The 26,725-nt window shown below is 37.8% G+C and overlaps 1 protein-coding gene across 5 annotated transcripts; it reads right to left on the bottom strand.

Annotated features, from left to right (window-relative positions):
* Positions 1-22,560: 22,560 nt before the first annotated feature.
* LOC137966484 (interactor of constitutive active ROPs 2, chloroplastic-like) lies at positions 22,561-26,242 on the bottom strand. 5 transcript variants are annotated; one of them, XM_068813114.1, is made up of 5 exons: positions 26,015-26,242; positions 25,590-25,689; positions 24,932-25,045; positions 24,502-24,682; positions 22,561-24,345 (listed from the first exon to the last, which is right to left on the bottom strand). In XM_068813114.1, exons 3-5 carry the CDS (start codon positions 24,949-24,951, stop codon positions 22,711-22,713), a joined length of 1,836 nt encoding a protein of 611 aa, XP_068669215.1. In that variant the 5' UTR covers positions 24,952-25,045; positions 25,590-25,689; positions 26,015-26,242; the 3' UTR covers positions 22,561-22,710. The 5 variants fall into 5 exon arrangements, with proteins under 5 accessions (XP_068669215.1, XP_068669213.1, XP_068669214.1 ...); XM_068813112.1 differs by having other exon boundaries at positions 24,932-25,029; XM_068813113.1 differs by having other exon boundaries at positions 24,932-25,029; positions 25,590-25,686.
* Positions 26,243-26,725: the final 483 nt, after the last annotated feature.

Here is a 26,725-nt window from a genome sequence, read left to right as displayed (position 1 = left end):
AACGACGAATAAATAAGGTAAATCAATTTCTCCAGATTTGACAAAATTATGGTAACTGCGGAGACGACCGCAAGATTTCAAACATGGTACTGAAGATACTCACGAAGAGCCACAACATTTTTCACATCAAAAGAGAGAAAAACGATTCCCTCATGATGAAAATGTTAATCGTTTCATCATGAGAAATTGTTTCTCATTAAGTATGGTCTCAAACTGCTACCAATTGTAACTGCCCTGCAGTTGCAACTCCCTCGGTAACACGATGTCATTAATACCTTGATGGGAGGTTGGCACAGTTACATTTTTTGGATTCAGTTTGGTCCCCCGTCTCGTCACTCAAGCCCCTTTAGTTTGAGCCATCGCCGAGAGTGTTCAGAGATCGGAAGCGCTGAACAGAGAAAAGAGACAAGGAATCTGAAGCGTATGGAAAGAGGTAGGATCTTTGCTTCCGTTTAAATTTATATGATGAATTTCATGTCATTAGAAATTCATGTTTAGGCTTACAGTTGGTATCAGAGCAGATATCTGATCCTTTGCATCGGTTCCATTTGAGCTTAAGTTTAAAAGCTCTGTTTTCGATCTCTGTTTTTAAAAACAAATTATGTGGTCTCTGCATGACAGAGTGTGGGCTCTGGCATCGGCAACAACCAGCGTCAGAGCCTGAAGTCGGTGTCGGAGACCATTCCGCATGGTTTGCTGGTGTCGACAACTTACAAAACGCCGACGGAGCCTGTCTTTGTGAGCTCACCGCGGCGACAGTTCACGGCTCTCTAGCGTCGCCGTAACACGTCGGATCCAGCGTCAGCGATATTTCCGATAGGTTTGCCGGCGTCGACGATTTTAAGGAACGCCGGCAAACCTTTGTCTCTGCGGACAACTAGAGGTTGAAGACGACCTCCAGCGCGCAGATATGAAATTAAATTCATAAGGTATTTTTTTAAATACCGTCGAGTTGGCTCGGGATGAGTCTTCTGCGACTCGCCGTTCCAACTTGGCAACCGTGACTTAGGTCGGGATGACTCGGTGAAAAAAAAAAAGGCACGGGTCGACTCGGACGAGTTGAGTTGGCTCGCCGTTCCAAGACCGAACCGACTCGGTACTTATATTTGATTTTGCGCCAACGGTATTCAAACCCGCGCTCTGGCAAAATCATCTATGCCAGTGACCATTAGGCCATTGTTCGTCAACTGTTATGTATATTGGAATTTTTAGATTTATTTATTGTTATAGTTTTTATGCATTTTTGGCATATATTTAAATGCATGAAATTAAATTTATCCATAATATTATAGTTTTTAATTATGCATATCTTATGAGAATTTTTTGTGCATAATGATAACATGTTAGTGTAAGTTAAAATTATGCAATTCATACTATTCTCATACATTTATGAGATTTAATGTCTAGTGATCCATATAATTTTTATTAATTAGAGAGTAGCCACAACATCTTTAACTTAATAAAAATTATATATTATGATTAGGATCACATAAAGAATATTAGACATTAATTGTAACTAATTTTACTTGATATAGTAAATTTTATCCCACATGAATTTTTATTATATTTGAGTTTATTAGTTAGGATAAAATATCAAGTTATTCATAATTTACCCACAGGGATTATGAATTCAAATATAATTTGATAGTTTTATCATAAAGAAAAAGTAGATATTAATTGAACTTAATTATACTTCATATAATAAATTTTATCCCACATGAATTTTTATTATATTTGAGTATATATTAATTAGGATAAAATATCAAATTATTCATAATTTACCCACAGGAATTATGAATTCATAAATAATTTGATAGTTTTATCATCAAGTTTACTCATAAAGAATATTGAATTTGCTTTAATTAAAAAATATTTAGCCCACATGCAATGTTTTTTATGTCAATTGATTTAATTTTTAAGCATGATTTACATTGGTAAAGCATGATATTTTATTCAAGCCTCAGTTTTAACATAAGCATGTAATTATTAATTTTATGCAGTTGTACAACCTGCACATTTCTCTGATATTCGTTGTGATATCCTTGATCTTAAGGGAGATAACTATAAGGTCTGGAAAGAGCGAATACTTCTTCATTTAGGGTGAATGGACATAGATTATGCTATTAGGAAAGACGAAACACCAATAATTACTGATACTAGCACTGCAACTAAAATTACACTTTATGAATGATGGGAGCAATCTAATCGCCTCAGTGTAATGTTCATTAAGACTAAAATTGTTGCTGGTATTCGTGGTTCTATTGAGCAGTATGAAAATATCAAAGACTTGCTGAAAGCCATTGATGCACAATTTGTCACTTCAGATAAGGCAGTAGCAAGCACCCTAATCATGAAATTCTCATCCCTAAAGCACACTAGTATGAGAGGTGTGCACAAGCACATCATGCAAATGAGGGATATTGCGACTCAATTAAAAAATCTCGAGATTGATATGCTAGAATCTTTCGTGGTGCATTACATCCTAAATTCCCTTCTGCACCAATATGGACCCTTCAAAATCTCGTACAACACACATAAAGATAAATGGTCAGTTAATGAACTTTTGACCATGTGTGTTCAAGAGGAAGGGAGATTGGTGATGGAACAAGGAGAAAGTGTCATGCTGGCAACACATGGAAAGGGTAAGTATCAAGCCAAACAAAAAGGGAAGGGTAAAATACCCTCCCAAGCTAGTATTAAGAAAGATTCCAAATGTTTCTTCTGTAAAAAGAAGGGACAAATGAAGAAGGAATGCGCCAAGTTTCAGAAATGACTTGCTAACAAAGGTACACCAACCTCATTTGTTTGTTATGAATCTAATATGGTTAATGTCAATAATTACACTTGGTGGATTGATTCTGGATCAACAATCTACATCTCGAATTCCTTGCAAGGTTTGCAAAACCTAAGGAAACCAGTGGGAAGTGAGCCTCACATTTTCTCAGGAGACCAGATGAGCTCACATGTTGAAGTTATAGGAACTTGCTATTTAAATTTAAGTAGTGGCTTTGTTTTAAAATTAGAAAATACCTTTTATGTTCCAAGTTTCTCCAAAAACTTTATTTAAGTTTCAAGGCTTGTACCTTATGAATATTCTTTTAACTATTCAGACTCATCTTTCAGTTTATATTATAAGTCTGATTGTGTTGGGAATTGTACGTTGTCTGATGGTCTTTGTAACATTAATTTACAAAACAATGCCACTTACGTTTCAATGCATGTTCACACTAGTAATAAAATAGGTGTTATTAATGAGGATTCCTGTACATTATGGCACCGGAGATTAGGTCATATCTCCATAAATAGAATTAAAAGATTAGTGAATGAAGGGTACTTAATACTCTGAATTTTACTGATTTTGAGACTTGTGTAGGCTGTATTAAAGGAAAGCAGACTAACAAGTCAAAGAAAGGTGCCAATAGGAGTTCAACCATATTAGAAATCATACATATTGATATATGTAGTCCAAACATGGACTCACATGGTTAGAAAACTTTATCTCTTTTATAAATGATTCCTCACGATACATGCTTTATAACAAGAATGAAGCATTAGATGCCTTTAAGATCTTTTAAGGTTGAAGTAGAGACACAATGTGGTAAGCAAATTAAGATCATGATATCAGATAGAGGTGGAGAATACTATGGTAGATACACAAAAAATGGACAAGCACCTGGGCCATTTTCAAATTTTCTTCAAGAACATGGGATTGTTGCCCAATATACCATGCCTGGTTCTCCCGACCAAAATGGTGTAGGAAAAAGAAGAAATCGAACAATATTAGGCATGATGCGGAGTATGCTTAACAACTCCAATCTTCCTATATCCTTGTGGCCTGAAGCACTTAAGACGGCAATGTATATATTAAACCGAGTTACAACCAAGGCTGTTCCAAAAATGCCATTTGAATTATGAAAAGTTGGAAACCGAGTTTGCGACATATGTGCATTTGGGGATGCCTGTCTGAAGTGAGAATTTATAATCCACAATAGAAGAAGTTGGACCCAAGGACCATTAGTGGGTATTTCATTGGATATGTTGAAAGGTCTAAAGGTTACAAATTTTATTGTCCATCTCACAACACTAGGATTGTGTAGTCAAGAAATGCAAAATTTCTTGAAAATGACTTGATCAGTGGGAGGAATCCAACTCTGAACATAGTTTTTTAGAAGGATCATTCAGAATCTCAACCTTCCACCCCAAGTGATAGATTGGTTATTGTTCACAACACCCCTCAAGGACAAACTGGTGTTGAACAACCAATCATTGTAGTTCCACAAAATGTTGACGATATTTCAATAGATCAGGTACTTCAAGAGTTTCCAAACACTTTTGACCAACTAGTTGAACCACATACTTAACAAGAAAATGATGGTTCAACATTAAGAAGATCTACTAGACTCAGAAGATCAGCAATTCCTGATAATTATATTGTGTATCTGTAAGAATCTGACTTTGGAACCGCAAATGATCCCTTGTAATTTTCAAAAGACTTGAGTTGCAAAGAATCAGAATTATGGTACAATGTCATGAAGGAAGAGATGAATTCTATGAAGAGTAACGGAGTCTGGGATCTTGTTGAGTTGCCTAGTGGATTTAAAGCCATTGGATGTAAATGGGTCTTAAAACAAAGAAAGACTCATTAGGCAACATTGAGTGATACAAGGCAAGACTCGTTGCTAAGGGATTCACTCAGAAAGAAGGAATCGATTACAAGAAAATTTTTTCTCCTGTATCTAAGAAAGATTCCTTGCACATAATTTTGGCATTAGTAGCCCATTTTGACTTAGATTTGCAACAAATGGATGTGAAAACGACATTTCTCAATAGAGATCTAGAGGAGGAAGTTTACATGAAACAACCTAAAGGATTCCCCTCTAGTGATGGTGACCAATTGGTTTGCCACCACAAAAAGTCAATATATGGATTAAAACAAGCATCCCGCCAATGGTATTTGAAATTCCATAATGTAATTTCTTCATTCGGGTTTGTAGAAAACATTATGGATCAATGTATATACCAGAAGGTCAGTGGGAGTAAAATCTATTTTCTTGTTTTATATGTGGATGACATTTTGCTAGCAACCAATGATAAGGGTTTTCTACATGAGGTGAAACAATTCCTCTCTAACAATTTCGATATGAAAGATATGGGTGAGTCATCTTATGTCATTGGCATTAAGATTCATAGAGCCAGATTTCGAGGTTTATTAGGTCTGTCTCAGGAAACCTGTTTTAATATAGTGTTAGAGAGATTTCAGATGAAGGGTTGTTCACCAAGTGTAACTCCCATTGTGAAGGGTGATAGGTTCAATTTGAACCAATGCCCGAAGAACGACCTTGAAAGAGAACAAATAAAGGACATTCCATATGTTTCTGCTGTCGGAAGCCTAATGTATGTTCAAGTCTGCACAAGACCTGATATTGCATTTGCTGTTGGAATGTTGGGGCGATATCAGAGTAATCCCGGGTTAGACCACTGGAGAGCTGCAAAGAAAGTAATGAGGTACCTTCAATGAACCAAAGACTACATGCTGATGTATAGACGGACGAACAATCTAGAAGTCATTGGTTACTCAGATTCTGACTTTGCTGGTTGTATTGATTCCCACGAATCAACATCAGGATACATTTTCTTGATGGCCAGTGGAGCAATATCATGGAGAAGTGCCAAATAGACTTTGACCACCATGTCGACTATGGAAGTCGAGTTAGTTTCCTATTTTGAGGCTACTTCACATGGTGTATGGCTTAAGAGTTTCATTTCTTAGCTTAGAATTATGGATTCTATCTCTAGGCCATTAAAAATATTGCGATAATTCAACCACTATTTTTATAGCTAAGAACAACAAAAGTGGAAGTCGAAGTAAACACATCAACATAAAGTATTTGGCCATAAGAGAATGTGTTAAAGAAAATAAAGTGGTCATTGAGCACGTCAGCACTGACTTAATGATCGCAAATCCTTTGACTAAGAGCATGCCACCGTTTAAATTCAAGGATCATATTGTGAATATGGGACTTGGTTCCATTATGTAAATTTTTCATTGTATGAACAATGTTATTTCAGTGAAATTCTTAATTAATGTGATGTTTTTTCTCATATTTATGTGCACTTTAATTTTGAGAAAATTCATTTGTGTTGGACCAAGAGTAAACATAGGGTCGTAAAATATAAGAAATAAATATATAGTAATAGATGGAAGATAATAATCGTCATTAGAGGACCTATCACCATGATTCATGTATTTATTACTTCAATTCAGATTATTGATGGGTTTAAGATTATATTAGAAGTTTGGACCAAGTGGGAGAATGTTAACCGTTTTATCATGAGAAACAATTTCTTATTAAGTATGGTCTCAAACTGCTACCAGTTGCAACTCCTTCGGTAACACGATGCCATTAATACCTTGATGGGAGGTTGGCACAGTTACGTTTTTTGGATTCAGTTTGGTCCCCCGTCTCGTCACTCAAGCCCCTTCAGTTTGAGCCATCGCCGAGAGTGTACAGAGATCGGAAGCGCCGAACAGAGAACAGAGAGAAGGAATCTGAAGCGTATGGAAGGAGGTATGATCTTTGCTTCCGTTTAAATTTATATGATGAATTTCATGTCGTTAGAAATTCATGTTTAGGCTTAAAAAAAAGACATGGAACTACTAAGAAACAACACTGACACTGAAATAAACATGTAAATTAGCAAATCCCTCTTTATTGGGGGTGAATGGTATTATATTTCAGATATCAAATTGTCTAAGAATGGAGGCAGCGAACCTAAACAAATTGATTCAAGAGAAAGAGTAGGCTGCAATGATTCACACCATACCAGTCAAATGTACATCTGTAATCCAATTCTGCAATTGAGAAATTCCTTTACAAGAAGATCACAACAAAATCTGTTTCCAAAGTCTCCATTTGAGGCTACAAACGGCAGAAAACAGATTGAAAACACTATGTTTCTTTCTTTAGTCTCGTTCTCTGTAAGGAACTTTTCTAAAAAGTGATAACACAAAAAATCCTCTCTATTTTCATGGAATTTTCATTTTGATTTAACTGTATTTATAATACAATACAAGAAGAGATGACATATTATTTCTCATTGACGATCCAAGAAAGGAGGAAACTGATCCTAAATTTCTTCTATTTGACCACTCAAATTGATCCTTGATTTCCTTTGTTTTACAGCTCAAACTGATCTTTGATTTCTTCTGTCTAATAGCTCATGCCAACACTCCCTTTCAAGTTTATGCATAGATATCTTTCAAGCCTATGTTGTCAAGTGAGATGTAAAAGGTCTTGCTAGGAACAACCTTTGTAAGTATATCAGCCAATTGGTTTTCAAACTTCACAAATGGAAATCGAATTATCTTGGCTTCAAGGTTTTGTTTGATGAAATATTTATCCACTTCAACGTGTTTGGTTCGATCGTGTTGGACTAGGTTACGAGAAATATCGATGGCCATTTTATTGTCACAAAACAAGTTCAGTTTAGCACCAAGAGTAAATCCAATCTTGGTTAGCAATCTTTTAAGCCAAAGCAGTTCACAAAGACACTTGGCCATTCTTCTAAACTCAGCTTCGCCACTAGACAACGATACTACCTTTCGCTTTTTACATCTCCATGTGACCAGATTGCCTCCTATGAAGGTAAAGTAACCCGAGGAAGATTTTTTGTCACAAACAGGCCCAACCCAATCTGCATTTGTGTAACCATCAATATTTAGATGATGATTCTTGCAAAACATAAGTTATTTTCTAGGAGAGAACTTTAAATAGTAAAGAATCTGAATTACAGCTCCCATATGATCTTCACAAGGACAGTGCATAAATTGACTCACTATGCTTACAACATAACTAATATTGATCGAGTATGGGATAAATAGATTTGCTTATCGACCAACTTTTGATACCTTTCTTTATTTGTTGGCGCCTAATCTACACACTCTCCAAGTTTGTGATGGTGGATAATTGGAATTGGCTTACAATTTAGTAATCCAACTTCTGATAGAAAATCTAAAACATATCTCCTTTGAGAAATAAATATACTTTTTCTTGATCTTGCTACTTCAATGCCCTAAAAATGTTTGAGTCTTTGTTGATTTTTCATTTGAAATTCAATTGTCAATTGGTCTTGAATTCTAGATCTTCCATGTCATCCCATGTAATAATCACATCATCTGCATAGATTATTAAAGTCATTACCTTTCCCAGTCGATGTTTCAAGAATATAGTATGATCCGAGTTGCTCTGTTTGAAGCCATATTTCTTCATAGCCAAGTTAAATTGTCTAAATCATGCATGTGGTGATTGTTTTAGCCTATAGCCATATAGTACACACAACCTTAGTTTTCGAGGATGCACTTTACCCTGGTGAATTTCTATGTAGACCTCCTCCTCAAGATTACCATGAAAAAATGCATTCTTTATATCAAACTAGTGTAACGACGAGTCTAGGTTTGCTGTAAGAGACAACAAAACTTGAATTGTATTCAGTTTTACTACTGGTGAGAAAGTCTTTTGATAATCAATGTCATACGACTATGTATATCCTTTCGCCACAAGTTTTGCCTTATATCTTTCAATGGAGTCATTAGCCTTGAATCAAACCTAGACTTTCTTCTCAATTAACCCTCAGTTTGTGTGTGAACCGAGGGTCACACTTTTGGTTAATGTATTCAAAGCAATTAGAGAGGATTACAATATTTCTCAATTAGGAAATTATCTCAAATCTAGTCAAATCTGTGATCTAACTTGAATCAAATCATAATCCAAATCGGGTATCTTTCAAAGAGGCAAACTTGCCTTCTTTGTCAAATGTGCAACCTAGAAATTGAAAAATTACAATCTTTACTACTTCTTTCCTTAAACCGATTAGGAAATAAATACCAATAAATCTTTTAATAAGAGAACGGTTCAAATCAAGCAAAAACAAACAATACACTTGTCGAATCGAATGCCTTCAAAAGTGTTAAATTTTAAGACACCATTATAGGTTCTTCCCAGTATTTACTTGGCATCTATGCTCCAATTAAGAGAGCTCGAGATGTTTCTTAGATATGCCTATTCTTCTGTTCAACAAAGCCATTTTGTTGTGGTGTTTGGGCACAAGAAGTATCATATAGAAGGCCACGAGTTTGAAAATAAACTCAAAATTCTTGATTAATGTATTCTCCTCCATTCTCAAATTGGAGAATCTAAATTTTAGATGAAAAATGTATTTGAACTAAAACTCCTTAGTTCCTTAATGCGACCTTCGTGTCTCTTCCAGATGGGGAGAAGGAAAATTATGTGTGATTTAGTATATTGGGGACTATAACCATAATGTGTCTTCTTATATAGGGTTCCCATAATTCCCTATGGTATCTACTCAATTGGCCCATATTCCTTAATGGGCTTAACAAAATTAGATCACTTAATTTCGGCCTATTCCATTAAATAGTAAATATAATTGAATAATAAATATGTTGCCCAAATTAGAATAGGAAATGTGAGTTTCCTAACAGATGAAGGATAACAGGAAGCATCTCCCCAGGCAAAGTTTTCGATGAAAATGGGTCTTCTGAAGGAATGGTGTCTTCTACGCCTTTGCCAGAAACAATTGCATAGAGTCCTTTCACTAAAGCCCTTGTGTAACCCAACGACAATGCTCCAATTTTAGGAGGTGACCCGTTGGTGAAGAGACTCAGCGAAGGATAACAAGAAGCATCTCTGCTAGAAAAAAAATTGAGATCTTCACAACAAGCTCAACAACACATTTCATGAAATTTCCTATTTGCACTTTCTCAATTCTATTAAAGGTCGAAGAAGATCTGATGACATTTTCTTCGCTTGCATCGATAGCAAGAACGTTGTTCGTGAAGCCGTCTAATAGAGGATGATTGTGCTACGTTGAGATCAGTAACTGCTACCCAAATACCACTCTAGGAAGAACGACATCCAAGGAGTCTGCTCTGGCCACCTTTGAAACCATTGCTCTTTACTGGAATTTTCACCCATTACTTGAAAGAACAAATGCACAATAGATCTTGATCAAATCACGTTCACCACTTTGAAACCCACTCTGATACCAGGATAACGCAAAGAATCCTCTCTATTTTCATTGATTTTTCATCTTGATGTACATTGTATTTATAATATTGTACAAGAAGAGATGACTGGTTGTTTCTCATGGATGATCCATGAAAGGAGGAAGCTAATCCTTGATTCTTCTATTTGACAACTCAAACCAATCCTTGATTTTCTTTGTTTTATAGCTCAAATCGATCCTTGATTTCTTTTGTTTGATAGGTCATACCAACAAAAAAGAAACATGGCTTTTGAAAGAAGGATACAGTTTCCATGAAATAACTTGAAAAGTTGGAATTTTCATCAATATTACCATTAAAAAGTATTTGTTTGTATCTTCCTTTCCTCAAAGTTGTCCTTCTCATTCCTTATTATTCTATATTCTTATTCAAGCATTTGTAGAGACTGAGGGGGGGTTAGTCCACAATGAAGTGGAATGAATTTACCCCGCATTACCTAGTTCATTAGATAAATGGGTTAGTGTAGAATGAGTTACTTGGAAAGTGATTCACATCACTTCATTCTCTCAGGCAAATATCGGGGAATTTGGATTCATACCTATTTTCCGAATCAACCACTTGAAGCGCGTTGCTCCCCTCCCCCCTTGAAAGGAAAAAATTCTCATCATTTCCCTTTCTCCTCTCCCTCGGCCTTCGTCTCCTGATGATTTTTTTGCCCCATCTTCTTCCTCTTGTCTTCGCTCTCTCTGATTTCTCTCGTTTTCATTCTCAGGTTTCTCTCATCATCGTTCAATTTTTTTCGCCCCATCTTCTTCTTCTATTCTATGCATCTCCTCTCCGTGTCTCTGTCCGCCTCACTCTTCCTTCTCCCTCTCTCTTTTCCCTCTCGGCCTCCCTCTCTTCTCACTCTCGACCTCCCTCTCCCTTCTCGCTCTCGCTCTTCTCTTTCCTCCTCAACCCCCACCCCCCCCCCCCCCCCCCCCCCTTGAAAGGAAAAAATTCTCATCATTTCCCTTTCTCCTCTCCCTCGGCCTTCGTCTCCCGATGATTTTTTTGCCCCATCTTCTTCCTCTCGTCTTCGCTCTCTCTGCTTTCTCTCGTTTTCACTCTCAGGTTTCTCTCATCATCGTTCAATTTTTTTCGCCCCATCTTCTTCTTCTATTCTACGCATCTCTTCTCCGTGTCTCTGTCGGCCTCACTCTTCCTTCTCCCTCTCTCTTTTCCCTCTCGGCCTCCCTCTCTTCTCACTCTCGACCTCCCTCTCCCTTCTCGCTCTCGCTCTTCTCTTTCCTCCTCAACCCACCCCCCCCCGATTTCCTTCAATTTTTTACATTTAGGTGTCGATTTCTTCGATTGGGCTTAGATTTCCCCATTCAGTTGTGGTTTCCCCAAAATTTGAGAAGATAAGCCAAAACCCTAATTTTTTTCAACTAATTTAGTGTTGTATTTGATTTAATTTTAATTTTTGTGCTTAGTTTATCTTGATTGCCTAATTGTGGGATTTAGGGCTCAATTTCGTCTTGATAGGGTTTAATTTCGGGATTAGAGTTGGGGTTTGGGACTTTTAGGGTTTTTAAGGTCTAGGGTGTACTCTTTTGGTCTAGAATTAGGGTTTATGGTTTTTTCAAAAAAAATTAGGGTTCTCAGTTTTTGGGGTGATAGTGTTTTAAGGGCTTAGGGTTTATGGTTTGGGGCTTTTAGGGGTTTTAAGGTCTAGGGTTTAGGCTTTATTTTGATTTTTTAGTTTACTCAGCTAGGGTTTAGGGTTTAGGATTTGGGACTTTTAGGAGTTTTAAGGTCTAGCGTTTAGGGTTTGGGGCTTTTAAGGGGTTTTAAGGTCTAGGGTCTAGGGTTTAGGATTTATTTTAATTTGTTAGGGTTCTCGGTTAGAGTTTAGGGTTTAGGATTTGCGGCTTTTAGGGGTGTTAAGGTCTAGGGTTTAGGGTTTATTTTAATTTGTTAGGGTTCTCGATTAGGGTTTAGGATTTAGGGTGTTTAGTCCAGTTCAAACAAGGCTGAGTCGCCTACATGGGCGTCCGTTAACCAACGAAACCCGACCCCCATCACTGACGATGTACGGTTTGTAGTGACTGCAAAGTAATATGGAGCTCTACCAGGGGTGTTCGATGAATTTGGACTTGATGAGTATGTTTTTTGCATTGTTCTAGTCATCTGCAACGAAATTAGCTCGATTAATTATGAAATGTTTTAGAATGCTGTTGAATATGTTTGAAGTGCTATGAAATTTTCTTGCCATGTGGTGAGGAGATTTGAGTGTTATAAATATCCAACACCTGGTATTTTGTTTTTTGTTGGTTGTGTTTCTGTGTGTCCCTAGTAACTATGACGGGTAATGGTTGTCTGGTAAAAAAAATTCCATGAGGACCATCTCGGATATAGATTATAAATGGCTGGAAAAAGACAACAAACTCCTCAATCATATGACATTTGGACCTCCAGGATGACAACAAAATGCTCAATCTCTTGGTGGAGCAAGTCAATATGGGGAACAGGATGCCCAATGGGGCGTGGAAGCATGATGTGTATTTGGATTGTGTCAATAGGTTCAATGAAGACGCAGCTAATAAAAGAAATGTTGAGCAGCTCAAGAATCGAACAAGATCATGGAAGAAAACTTACCAAACAGTAACGAGTTGTCTCAACACTAGTGGGTTCGGCTGGGATACAATCACACACTGAGTTACTGCATGTTATTCTGTATGGCAAGACTACATTAAGGTCAGTAAATTATGATGTACTGTAAAATATTTTGTATGTCTTCCGTATTACTTGAACTTTATTCCAAGTCGTCTAAATGATGTTTTATTCTTGTAAGAGCATAAAGATGTTAAAAAGTAAAGACAACAAGGTTGTCCCCTTTATGAAAAATTGGTTTTGGTAGTGGGAAACTCAATAGCCATGGGGACAGTAAGTCAAACTAACACAGACATGTCCAATAATGTCCAGCATGAGGAAAAAAATTCACGTTTGGACATGCTCGAGGATGTCGATTTAGGTAGAGATACTCCATCACTATTCTTTACAGAAAATGAGTCGACACATAATCAGTCTCGAAGTGCAAACCCGTCAACTTCAAGTCGTCGTAGAAAGCGACCGAAAATGTCCATTGATGACAATTTCATATTCATTGATACAATGAAAGAAATTGTTGCGGTATTGTGTGATGCTGTAAAATCAGATGATGATAAAGTCGACGAAAAGAAATGGATTGCTCTACGACGGAGGTCGAGAGGGAGAGGAGAGGGAGGCTGAGAGAGAGGAAGGCCAACGGGGGTGGGGGAAGAGGGAGAAGAAAAAAAATATTTTGTTGAAGGATCGCGCCGAGGGGGGGAAGGAGCAACGCGACTCGCGCGCTTCAATTGATTGATTCGCAAAATAGGTCTGAATCAGCTTTCCCTTGAGAGAATGAAGTGATGTAATTTAACTTCAATGTAATTCATTATACACTAACGACGTTATTTAATGAACTAGATAATGCGGGGGGGATTCATTCCACTTCATTGTCGACTAACCCACCCAAGTCATTCTATCTACTCTCTAACGAAGGAAAAATGGTGTTTCTAGTTTGTCCTAAATGGATTTTGTTAATGGTTTATATGACAGCTTCAACTTCAGTTACAAAACGTTGTCTGTAGTAGAGAATGAACTAAAAAATAGACAGCCGGATCTGATAGGTTTCATAATCTTGATTAGGGTCTTGCTCAGCATGATTAGGAGGAGGAAGAAGAGCCAGAAATATTGGTCTGGCAATCTGCAAAACTCTTGTAGTAAAACAAAGCAAAAGATGTGAACAATCCTTCCTTATCGGCTCAACTAAAAGTATTTTGCAGATAAGGTCCTTAATTAATCTACCTTATAGTCCACATTGGAGGCTATGAAGCTGAACAAATCGAATTTAGGACAAGAGCTGGCTTACATCAATCAACTTCAAAGCAGAAGATCAAAAAGTAAAACATCGTCTGCTCTTAAAAGCCTATATTCGAGGCTACAAACTGGACGAAGAATACCCGTAAAGAAGATCGATATCAAAACTACAACGATCTGTGGCTATAAACTCGACAAAATCCGGACGCTCTTTTATTCTGTCTTGCCTTTTACAAAAGTGATAACGCAGTTTCTGGAAAACCCAGAAAAGGTGCAACACTGGTCCATATTACGGATGGAAGTATTCGCCTTTCCTTCGTCCTTTCTAGAAACCCTTGCCGTCTCTGCTCTTACTTCTTCCGATTGATATTCTGAGTTCTGACTTTTTGGCTATGTTGATGTCTCAGTTTAATCAGTTTTCAACTACTTAATTTAAAGTCATGCTCCACGGTTGTAATAGATTTGGCTATGGAAAGAGACGTTGTTCCCTTGGTTTGGGTTTCCCTAGTCCATCACTGTGAAGCTCATGAAGAGAGTGGAATTCAGGCCTGAACCACTGCTATGAAAGAACTCACTTTAGTGTGGCATGAAAGTGAGAAAGACTTTGTTTAACCTTAAGACTTCAAGCTCAAGCTCGAGCTTAACGTCGAGCTTTAAATTGTACTCGAGTTTGAGCTCAAAAATCTTAAATGAGTTCAAGATCAAGCACCAGCTCAATATACATTTAGAGCTACAAAAATAAATATAGAGAATTTGGTGATGAGCTTAGTATCAGGAACTTACTAATATACAATATTTACCTTAATAGACCTAATAGAAAGATCAAACTTTTTCATCTATAGCATTTATTCTATAGGCAAACAACAACATCGGATATTGAAGGATCTGAAATGACTAAGTGACTGATCGTCTTTGAGGTTTGAAATAAATAAGAACAATTATCAATCAACTAAAGAGGGAATTGACAAAAATAATTGGGGTAAAGGGTATTTTCTTAAGAAAAATTATGTTAACAATCGGCCCATGAGTTGAGCCGACATTGGAGGCTATGAAGCTGAACAAATCGAATTTAGGACAAGAGCTGGCTTACATCAATCAACTTCAAAGCAGAAGATCAAAAAGTAAAACATCGTCTGCTCTTATTTGAGTTGACAAGGTGAGCTTGAAAAATATCGAGCTTGATTAGTTATAATAACAAACCTTATTCTAAATTTGAGCTCGAGTCAAACTCAAATAACAACTGAACTGAATTGAGTTTTTTTCAAATTGAGCTCAAGCAGCTTATGGATTAGTTTAGCTTATGCTAACTAGAAATAGTCACAAAAACACATCTCATGTGTTCTTTCTTTGCGAGTAATGAATATCTAACTTCAGCTGCTGCTGAGCTGAGAATGAGCTTCCTAACTTTTCTATTTGCCAATATTTTCGGTTTCTCTCTCCATTGGTTTTAGATTAGTATGCTTGTGCCAAGCCCATTGTTGATAAACTCCCTTGTTAAGAACTCGAGAATGTTAGACTTGATGTCTAATAATAATATAAACATCATAGAAAATAGATCTTAAATCCTCCATAATTCCATTATCATGAAAACCATACATATATCATAGAATTGAAATAAGAAGAATAAAGAGAGCGTACCTTTTATCTTGAAGAATATAAACAGAACTTGAAGTGCACAAGATAATCTTTTATACTTCGTTTACAAGTGATAAGCTTGCTCCCGTTCAGCCAGACTGGGTGTGCAAATAGCCTTAGCCTCACTTGTAAGACCATGGAGGTTTATATAGATTTTCAAAGGGTGCACTAATGACTTTTCATAAGGACACATCCTCTTAGAAGAGATACATCCTCTCAGGAGGGATACATCCCCTCAAGAGAGACATATCTCCTTAGTCCCAAGGGATGTGTCCACTAAGTCAATGCACCCATTTAATCTACCTCTACAGGGGGATGTGTTGGCCATTATTCCCTGTACTGAATATCCAATGACAACATCTAGAAGTAGGCCCCACACCTCTAATATCATGGTAATTTTATTTTATAAATTATCTATTTGAAACCATAATTCTAACAAACTCCCACTTGGTTTAGAATCCATTTCAAATTCCGATTTTCGAAAAAAAATATGAAAAATCAATTTTGACACATAAAACCATACCATGACCATAGGCATTACCTTAAACACTTTAATATACATGTGTAGTTAACCCGGGCCTACACAATATATATCTTAGATATCCAAGGCTGGGGAATAAACCAAATCCATACTTGTCAAATTTGCCAATTCAACGGTCTCCATTCATAGCATACTCGGACCTGAACTCAGGGTAAAGCTCTGTACCAGTTCGAGTATTAGCCACTAAGGTAACTGTGCCTAATCAGTACCATAGGCCTGAATAATTTAGACATCCAACCCTACCTTCCTATTGAGACCCTTCCGTATATACATACAAGTATATACCTAATAGAAAAGCTGGACATCAAGGCATCTCACCGTCCATAGCATACTCAATACTTGAGGAGCTCAGGGTAAAGCTCTATACCAGCATGAGTATTAACCGTAAAGGAAACTGTGCCTATGCAGTCCCATTGGCCTGGATAATTTAGAGACTCAACCGTCATTCCCTATTGAGACCCTCACATATACACGTACAAGTGCATACCTAATAGGAAGTTGAATCTCAAGGCATACACTGAGTACTCATATTATCTCACAAAAGCATATGCATTCCTTCATTCCATGGAATATAAATTACAATGTCATGACATACATAGTATTACAAATCATTGAGACCACAATGCATACAAAACAATGTTCTCCCACTTGGTCTCATCAATTATAAACAAATCAAACCCATGTTCCCCACATGGAAAGTGAAACTGGTCACGAGAAGACACTTGGTTAGTGGATCAGCTAAGTTATCCGGAGAAGATATCTTATAAAGAACAACTTCCTCCTTCCTCAGCATGTCTCGTATGTAGTGGTATTTTCCTTCGATATGTTTAGCCTTGGAGTGACACTTCGGATCTTTTGTGATAGCAATAGCAGATTCATTATCACAAAAGAGAGGAATAGGTCGCTCCACACAGTCTACCACTAGAAGACTTCGCAAGAATTTGTGAAGATAGATAACTTCCCTTGTAGCTAAGTTCATAGCCACATATTCTGCCTTCATGGTGGATTGCGCGACACAATCTTGCTTCTTGCTTTTCAAAGAAATGGCACCTCCTCCAAACATAAAGATAAAACCAGAAGTAGACTTTCGGGTATCAACACATCCTTGATAATCTGAGTCGGAATAACCAACCAATTCTAAATTGTCCGCTTGATAAGTCAAAGCATATGATTTTGTTCTTTTTAGATAGCGCATTACCCATTTTACCCCTTCCCAGTGAGTGAAACCTGGATTAGCCTGAAACCGGCTAAGAATCCCAACAGCATAAACAAGATCAGGTCTTGTACATAAAAGAGCATACATAAAACTCCCCACAGCAAAAGCGTATGGATACTTAGATTCGTCCAACTTATCTTTGAGGCGAGAAAGACAATCCACATGGCTCATCTTTTTAGTGCTATCATAAGGTACTTTACCTTGTATACAGTTAGACATGTGAAACCGATCCAGAAGAGTGTCAATATACTTCTCTTGAGACAAACTCAATTTTCGCAAAGATCTATCCCGTAGAATTTTAATGCCAAGAATATAAGAAGCTTCCCCAAGTTCTTTCATATCAAATGTCTGAAACAACCATGTCTTTATACCTTGGAGTAACTAAATATCATTCCCGGCTAATAAAATATCATCTACGTATAAAGTAAGAAAAGCAATGTGATCTCCCACTGTTTTTATATAAACACAGTGATCTTCTGGATTCTGAGTAAAACCATACGCTGTAATTGCTTTATTGAACTTGATATTCCATAATCTTGAGGCTTGTTTCAAACCGTAAATAGACTTGTCCAACTTACACACTTTTGCTTCAGTTCCAGATCTAACAAATCCACGTGGTTGTTCCATATAAATCTTCTCATCCAAATTTCTATTTAGAAAAGCAATTTTAACATCCATTTGGAACAACTCATAGTCATAATATGCTACCAATGCCAGGAGAGCTCGAATAGACTGTATTCTTGTAACAGGAGAGAATGTTTCATCATAATCAATCCCGTATTGTTGAGTAAAACCCTTGGCAACAAGACAAGCTTTGAATCTTTCAACTTTACCTTCAACATTTCTCTTCCTTGTAAAAATCCACTTGCACTTAATGGGCTTAACCGATGTAGGAGGATCAACAAGTTTCCAAACTTCATTTTTATACATAGAGTCCATCTCTTCTTCCATTGCCGACTTCCACTTGTCGGAATCCACATCAAGGAGTGCTTCCTCGTAAGTGTCAGGATCAGTAACATCTTCATTCAACCTTGTTCTTTCATAAGTTTCTCCAGCATAGGTATAAAAATCTGAAGATGATAAGAGTTGACTAGGTTTTCTTTCTTTAGTCCCTCTTCGAATATCCATTTGGGTAGAATTCTCTATATTAGAAGGAGATTCAGAAGAAGACATTTCAACACATTCTTCCAAGTGAGACTTCATACCTAAATCTTCATCACAATCAAATATATCCTCAATGAATTTTACATGTCTACTTTCAATAATCACCTCCTCCTTAGGATCATATAACCTATATCATTTCGAATGTTCAGAGTACCCAACGAATAAACATCTTCGAGTCTTAGCCTTCAATTTGTCCTTAGGATCAAGTTTTAAAACCTAAGCAACACATCCCCATACTTTAAAATGGTTAAGACTAGGAGTTTTGCCTGACCATACCTCATAAGGTATTTTCTCAACCGACTTTGAAGGCACTCTATTTGAGATATAGGTAGTTGTCAATAATGCTTCGCCCCAAAAGGATATTGGCAAATTTGCAAGTGTCATCATAGATCTTACCATCTCTAGTAAGGTTCGATTTCTCCTTTCAGCAATACCATTCTGTTCAGGTGTATAAGGGATGCTAAACATATGGATAATCCCGTTTGACTTGCAAAATTCAGAGAATAACTCCGAACAATACTCTCCACCTTTGTCGGTGTGGAATGTTTTGATCTTCTTTCCTGTGGCATTTTCTACCTCCAATTTGAAGGTTTTGAAATAATCTAAGGCCTCATTTTTTCTATGCAGTAAATATACTCTTCCATATCTTGAGAAATCATCTATAAATGTGATAAAATACGAATGACCATTACGAGTATTCACATTCATAGGTCCACATATATCAGAATGAATAATATCCAAAACATGAGAACTTCTTGAGCCTTTGGATGGAAAGGGTATCTTTGTCATTTTCCCATATATACAACACTCACAAATAGGAAAATCATTATGTGAAAGATTTTTCAATAATCCTTGTGTCACAAGTCTTATAATTCTATCCTTGTTTATATGCCCTAGTCGTAAATGCCACAAATACAATTCATTTTCTTTAATATCCAAAGAAGTAGAAACATTGAACACCATATTTCCACTAAGTTGCAATTGATATAGACCAGAATTTCAAAAACCTCTCAAAATAACTTTATCATCTTGTAACATAAGAAACTTTCCATTTCCAAAGTAAAATGTAAATCCAAGTTTCTCAAGACAAGATACAGATAATAGACTTCTTCTCATAGAAGGAGCATAAAGACGATCTTCTAAATCAAAAAACTTATTATCAACAAGCTTTAGCCGGTAAGTTCCCACGCCTTCCACAATGGCCTTTTCATCATTTCCCATGTAAATAAAGCTTGTTTTGTCCTCAATCTTTCTTAGCTCCTTGAAACCCTGCAACTCATTCGATACATGAATAGTTGCACCAGAATCAACCCACCAACTAAAAGGTTTGATATAAATAGTACAAGTTTCAAGAGATAAGGACTCACTGGTGTTCTCCTGTTGCCCTTCTTGCATGGTTTTCAAAGCCCTACAATACTTTTTTATATGTCCTGGCTTATTACAGAAGAAGCAAACACGTTGATTTGCATGTACTTCAACCCTTTGTTGATTGACCTTTTTGTCCTTGAAGTTTTAAAATCGAAAGTTCTTTCCCTTCTTCTTAAAATTCTTTTTCTTCAGCTTCAAAACTACGTTAGCACTAGGTGAAGGTTTATTTAACTCAATACTTGGATTGAGTCTTTCGGACTGGTGGTCGATCATATTAACCAAATCATATATAGTCCACTTTGTCTTGGACAAAGAATAAAAGTCTTGAATATATTTGAGAGATTTGGGTAAAGAGTTGGTAATGGTGACCACTTTAGTTTTTTCATCCATTGGTCTACCATGATATTGTAACTCATCTGTCATGGCAAGCATGTCATTTACATATTTTCTCACATCAGCATTTTATTCCCATTTGGCACGAGTGAACTTTTGCCATAAGTTATTGATGTGAGTAGACGACTTTTTACCATATTTAGCCTCAATCGAGTCGAGAATCTCTTTTGTAGTGGGGACATGAAAATAAGTCATCAAGAGAGTCTCACTTAGAGCCCCAAGAATATGTGACATAGAAATTTCATTAGCATTATCCCATTGCTTGAATTTTCTAAGGTCCTTCTTATACTGTTTCAGATTATCAGGGTAGTTTATTCGGGAAGGTCTTTGAGGAGGAGTATCCACTTTGATAATCTTATCAAACCTATAGCCTCGTAGCCTTAAGTCAACCCGTTGTAACCAGTTCACATAATTAGTCCCATCAAGTACATTTTTCTTTAGGGACTCAGCAAAATTATGTCCACTACTGGATATTCCTGTCATCCAAAAAATATTTCAATATTTGGGAGAACATACATAATTATAGAATCATTTCAACCATCTAGTACTCCCATTTACCCTTTGGGGATTCATGAGAGTTACTAGGCAAATCATTCCACACATGATAAACAACCAACAATCACAAACCAACAAACAAACAAATAAATTAATTCATACTTACCCTTTGGGGATTCATATGAATTAATTTACAGCATACTAATCTAATTATACAATTCGCATTACCCTTTGGGGATTTTGCTAATCATATAATAAAATTAGTATAACTCATAAAACAAATTATACTCAAAATAAACACACATAAAATTAATTTAATTTATACAAAATGCATTACCCTTTGGGGATTTTGCAAATTATATAATTAATTTAATTTTCACATACAAATACATAAATATAGAATTGAAATAAGAAGAATAAAGAGAGCGTACCTTTCATCTTGAAGAATATAAACAAAACTTGAAGTGCACAAGATAATCTTTTATACTTCGTTTACAAGTGATAAGTTTGCTCCCGTTCAGCCAGACTGGGTGTGCAAATAGCATTAGCCTCACTTGTAAGACCATAGAGGTTTATATAGATTTTCAAAGGGTGCACTAATGACTTTTCAATAAGGACACATCCTCTTAGAAAAGATACATCCTCTCAAGAGAGACATATCTCCTTAGTCCCAAGGGATGTGCCCACTAAGTCAATGCACCCATTTAATCTACCTCTACAGGGGGATGTGCTGGCCATTATTCCCTGTACTGAACATCCAATGACAACATCTAGAAGTGGGCCCTATACCTTTAATATCATGATAATTTTATTTTATAAATTATCTATTTAAAACCATAATTCTAATAGAAAGGAAAAGAAAGTGCCAATAATGTAATTAAAAGGAAGAACGGTCGGCTTATGACTCCTATTTCTGGATTTCACGTCAACTAAAGCTCTTCTCAGACCGTTCTTCTGACCTCTATTTCTGGATTTCACGTCAACTAAGCTCTTCCCTTCGTAAGTTTCTCTATTTGAGACTTTTTTTAAGAGTTCTGTAGTTTTCATTACAGGGTTTTGAATCAGAATATTATCCAAATTTAAATATTATCTTAACGGATCAGATTTCGATATCGGAGTTGGAATAATCTTCCAGGCATTTAGATTTTGAATATATTTTAATTGTTTCCAATAATTCAATGGGCAAACCGCCAAATCTCTGTTTCTGATCCCATACAACCATTGACCAGAACGACGAATCTCAACAAATCAGCAAAACAGTCAGTTACTCCCTCAGAAAAGATTAGAATACGAAAACACCAGGCGTCGGGCACCCAGAGCTTTTACTCCAGGTGGCCTTCCATGGCCTCTTCAAGCACTACATTCGTCTTGGTCGCTCTCCGTACTAAAGCTGAACCTTGAACCTGAAGCTGTCGTCTGGCAGTCATGGGTTCTGAGGATTTGGAGTAATTCTGTTTTTTCTTTTCTTGTTTTTCTGTTCTTTGATGTATGCCCTTCTGTTTCTGGGTAGAGTTTGAAATGAAATGAGAATCGCCATTGAAGGGGTCGTTGTGCTGCTATTGCAAGGTTGAGTTCTGGATCGACTTGTTGCTGACTTTGTTGGGTTACATTCCTGGTATCATTTATGCTCTTTAAGTGCTGGTGGGATGATGAAACAGAAACATCATCTAGTCAAACGGGTGGCTTTACAGTAGTTTGTTTTCTTTGTAGAAATTATTGGTAAATGAGAGAATTATTCGTGAAAGGCAAGAACTTTGTAAATTTCTTAGCAAATTTAGTCATTCAGAACAATAAATATATTAAGAGCCAGGAAGAATCGAGAAGACAAAACAATGAAGCTACTCATGAACAACCTCTCTCCATACACAAGAAGAGCATAGACACATAGTCAAACTGCAGTATAAAGATAACTAAAACACAAGAAAAGCTTACCACCACTCTTACAATGTTGGGTGCATATTTGCTAATAAACAGCAAATCTTCTACTTACTACTTCTGTCCTTTCTTCCATAGAACACCTATTTTCTTCAACATATTATTCTTCTTCTTAGGGGAATCATCATCGAGATCATCAAAGTAAGGCGAATTCATCAGCTTCCCACCCACATGTTCATGATATTCCACATTATCCAATGATCCAGTTCTCTCCATGATCTTACCATTATTCCCAGACAACACTGCAGCTGCAGCCTCAGCAGCCTTACGCCACTGTTCTGATTGAATTCTGATCCTCCTCAACTCTGCCTCCATCTCTGAATTTGCAGCCTGGGCTGCCTCAAGCTGCTCAGTGATCCTGACTACCCCTCTTGTGCTCTTATCAGCTTCCTCACTCACATAATGCAACTTCGCTAAAGCCTCTCTCTCAGCAGCCCTAGCTGCCTCTGCCTCTGTATCCAAATGCTGTTTCTTTATATCTGATTTCAACAACTCGTTCTCCTCCGCAATGTTCTGTAGTTCCGTTTCTTTATCCAGCAAGTTAGCTTTCAAATCTGCCACATTAGCCTGCAACTTTTTGAGTTCTTTATCCTGCTCGTTCTCTCTCTCTCTCAACAGACACTTCTCAATTTCAAGGCTTAGCCCTTCATTTTCAGCCACTATTCCCTGGAGTTCAGTCTCCTTGTCCATTAAATTTGCCTTTAGTTCCACTATATCTTCATTTGCTTTCTTCAACTCTTCCTCTACTCGTGAATGTCTCTTGTTTGTTTCAGATTTGATCTGTTCAACCAGCTCATGAGCGGATTGAATTTCCATCATAGTTTTTATACACTCCTCTTGGTATTTAATTTCAGTAGCTTCTAAAGCGGTTTTCAACTGTTCAACCTCTGCTTTAACTGAAGTCAGTTCAGCTTTGAGCTGCTCTGCTTCTTTAACTGTATCTTGAAGTTCATTTCCACCTTCAGAGTTGCTGGAGATCTCACAGATAACCGTAAGCTTATCAGCCTTCATTTTGGAGATGATTTGCTCTAGTGAAGACACCTGGGACCTCGATTCTTCTAACTCTGCAGATATGGACGTGAGAGAATCCGCAGCTTTTAACCCCTCGTTTCTTAGAACTGCCATAGCAGCATTGTTTGTTTCCAACATGGTCAAGGTTTCTTTGACAACATGGTTAGCATGAGCTTCAGATTCTTCACAACTTCTAATCTGGGATTTCAGGTCATTGAGTAGGGAAAGGGTAGCAGCCATGTCTTGTTTCATAGCCTGGAGCTCCAAGTGAGCCATCTCTGCTTGCTTTGCATGGATAGCCTCGGATTCTCCAGCCACTACAAGCCGGTGCTTGAGCCTTGAGATCTCATTCATTGCTGAAGAAAAAGCAGCCGAATCCATGGAATGCTGCTTCTGGAGAGCCTCAAGCTCAGACTCCCAGGCCTTGTCTCTCTCCTGGGATATCTTGCGAAGCTCCTGAAGGCGGGCCTCCTCAGATGCTGCAAGGTCAATAAGCTGTTTCTGTGACTCTTCAAGCTTCGCAGCCATGGCTGCAAGCTGCTTCTTTAAATCATCTCCCTCCTGCGCTCGTGTCTTCCATGACTCAGATGCACTAAGCTGATCTTTTGCCTTCTTGAGCTCCTCTTGAAGTTTGGAGATCTGATTTTCAAGTTCAGGAATCCTGCCTGGCCGTTTCTTCTGATATTGGGAAATCGTAAAATGAGAAAACTCAAGGAGCGTCCAAATTAAAGAACTCGAATCTCCAGAAAGACATGGACAAGCAAAATATAGGAACCAAAAAAAGCTTAAATCTACTCTTTCATCATTCTGATGTTACTAGCATAAGTCACATACCTCTGATGCGGGGCTTCTAGGTGATTTCCGTTCAAGAACCTTTGGACTTCTATCAGCTGAGGTCTTGATCACTGGACGCCCAGAAGAGGGTGATTCTGACGCCGATCCGGTGGTTGTTTTTGATTGCCGAGTTCGAGGGGTAACAGGAGATGTTCTTTGAGGAACCTCGGGGGCTCCACTCCTGGCATAATATAAAGTAAATGAGAAAGCCAGGCAAACTCAAACATATCGATCAACAGAGGCTTCAAGACTAACGACTGAAGATCTAGAAATAACAGCGTCTCTGAGCTCTTCTCCAGAAAGAAAAGAAAAATAACGAGTCGGATTAAGATAGAAGAAACACAAACAAAAAGAAAAGACGAACATTTTGAATTAATCGGCTTATTCTATGACAAGAAACAATAGTTACAGAAACTCTAGTTTATCTCACCTGGATTTTGGTGTCTGCATTATCTAAAGGTTATCCCGTCCCAGAAGAACTGCACTGGTGCAGACAGAAGTCAGAAGATGAGAGCAAACCACGGGAATCTGGCGCATCGAAGAACTGAATCAGTAAATAACCACCAGATGAACTGCAGCTCAACCAAACGGATCCGTGCAGCATAAATTTAAAGAGATTTACGTCAGCACATCCAAGTATGGTGAAATATAACTAGCTATCAGTTCTTTGATCTCATGGTAGATGGAAATCTGGAAGAAAAAAAAATCATTTTTTTACTCGAGCACTACTGGTCGGTGCCTATAAAATTATATCAATTTTGACCCACCAGAGAGGAGAATACCAATCACCCCTGGGGTCAGTGCCTTAATCACTTTCTCTTTCCAACGACACAGGCATTTTAGTCATTTCGAGTACCAACTACCACCAATACTGAGAATCATCGCCGAAAGTCACGGCGCAGAAAGAGAGTAGAGAGTTGGCCATTGATGAAAGTTCCATGCTTTTCTGTTACCAAAAAATGCAAAAAAAATCCATATTCTTCCATTCCACAGGGACGCTCGAAAATAGGGAAAAAATCTTCAGCGAGGTCGAATTGTTTCCCAATCGGAAAAAATAAAAGAATATGATGAATAGCAACTAATAATACCTGAGAATCGGCTGCAGCTGAAACCTCTCAATGCAGCGATCCGGAAAGATATAGAAGCAAATAATCTTCAAATCCGCACCTTTTGAATCCTATAATCCTTCTACCCAACAAACACTTTTCAGCAACAAGAATAAAATGACGCAACAGATGCAAAAACACCAACTTTTCTGGAGGATCTCAGTATAAAGCGGTTAACAAAAGCCAAAACTACATATTTTTAACTTTCTTCAAAAGATATCATCAAAAAGCTGCAATGCCGAAGCTGAAAAGAACAGGAACTATGATTCAAACGCAGCCATCTCCGGGAAAATCCTTTTCCGTACTCTACCTTAAAGTAACAGTCAACTCATTGTCCGCCAACTCCTCCCACTAAACGCAGACAACACGGAAGAAACTGAAATGGAAAACATGAAGCAGAGGCTCACCTACGAAGACGGAGACGAAGCAGGCTGGGTGCACGAGGGCTAGTACCCAAAGAAGAGAACTTCTCCTTCCTCTCTTAAGTGCTTCTTCCACTTTCTATTCGACCGGGCGCTATTACCGAGGAATTTTCATTGGCTTCGGTTTCCAGCGAGAGAACGCATAGTAGAAGACTTGGAGCGTTAATGGCGAACGAAAAAGAAACGAGAGAGAGAGCGAGGGGAGGGGAGCAAGGAAGAATGTGGCACCATGGAGCGGGCCTTTTTGTCGTTACTGCAGTTGAGAGATAAATTAAGTTGAACCGTCGTTTTACGTCCGGGAAAAAGTTGAATTGAGTGTCCGACGGTGCCGATCCCAGTAGCTGAGCTACGGCTAGACGAGGGACCACAATATCGGGGGTGCCGTCGTTGAACGGCTGAGATGGTGAGCCTGACGATGGGGAGGAGTGCAGCAGACGGAAATTCCAGTGATGCTCGCTTGCTGTGCAATGAAAGCAAGACGATAAACCCGATTAGTTGAGCCAAAGCTTGCGTTGGAAAGAACGAAGAATGACTCGTATTATCGTAAGCGTGGGAAGAGAGGATGATTTGGTAGTGGACCAAAGCAAGGCGTAACTCTAATCCATTGCAGGCTTGCGTTGAAGTCAAGGCGGACGATTCGAGTTGAGGAGAAAGATGGGCAGAGTCTTTTTGTGTTGACGACAGAATCATTCTTTT

This window comes from Aristolochia californica, unplaced genomic scaffold, assembly GCF_029961685.1.
Source record: "Aristolochia californica isolate CCGP_79_NKW_82.1479 unplaced genomic scaffold, dmAriCali1.0.hap1 SCAF_5, whole genome shotgun sequence".
In the NCBI taxonomy this organism is placed as follows: Eukaryota; Viridiplantae; Streptophyta; class Magnoliopsida; order Piperales; family Aristolochiaceae; genus Aristolochia; species Aristolochia californica.
The sequence above is the reverse complement of the archived record's forward strand: the minus strand, read 5'-3'. Positions and strand labels throughout refer to the sequence as shown.

Bases quoted from the DNA above. Each gene is read 5' to 3' on its own strand.
- LOC137966484 (XM_068813114.1), bottom strand. From the start codon at position 24,951: ATGCAGACACCAAAATCCAG. The intron at 24,683-24,931 runs GTGAGATAAACT...ATATTATGCCAG, and splicing joins ATGCAGACACCAAAATCCAG to GAGTGGAGCCCCCGAGGTTC. The intron at 24,346-24,501 runs GTATGTGACTTA...TCCCAATATCAG, and splicing joins CTAGAAGCCCCGCATCAGAG to AAGAAACGGCCAGGCAGGAT.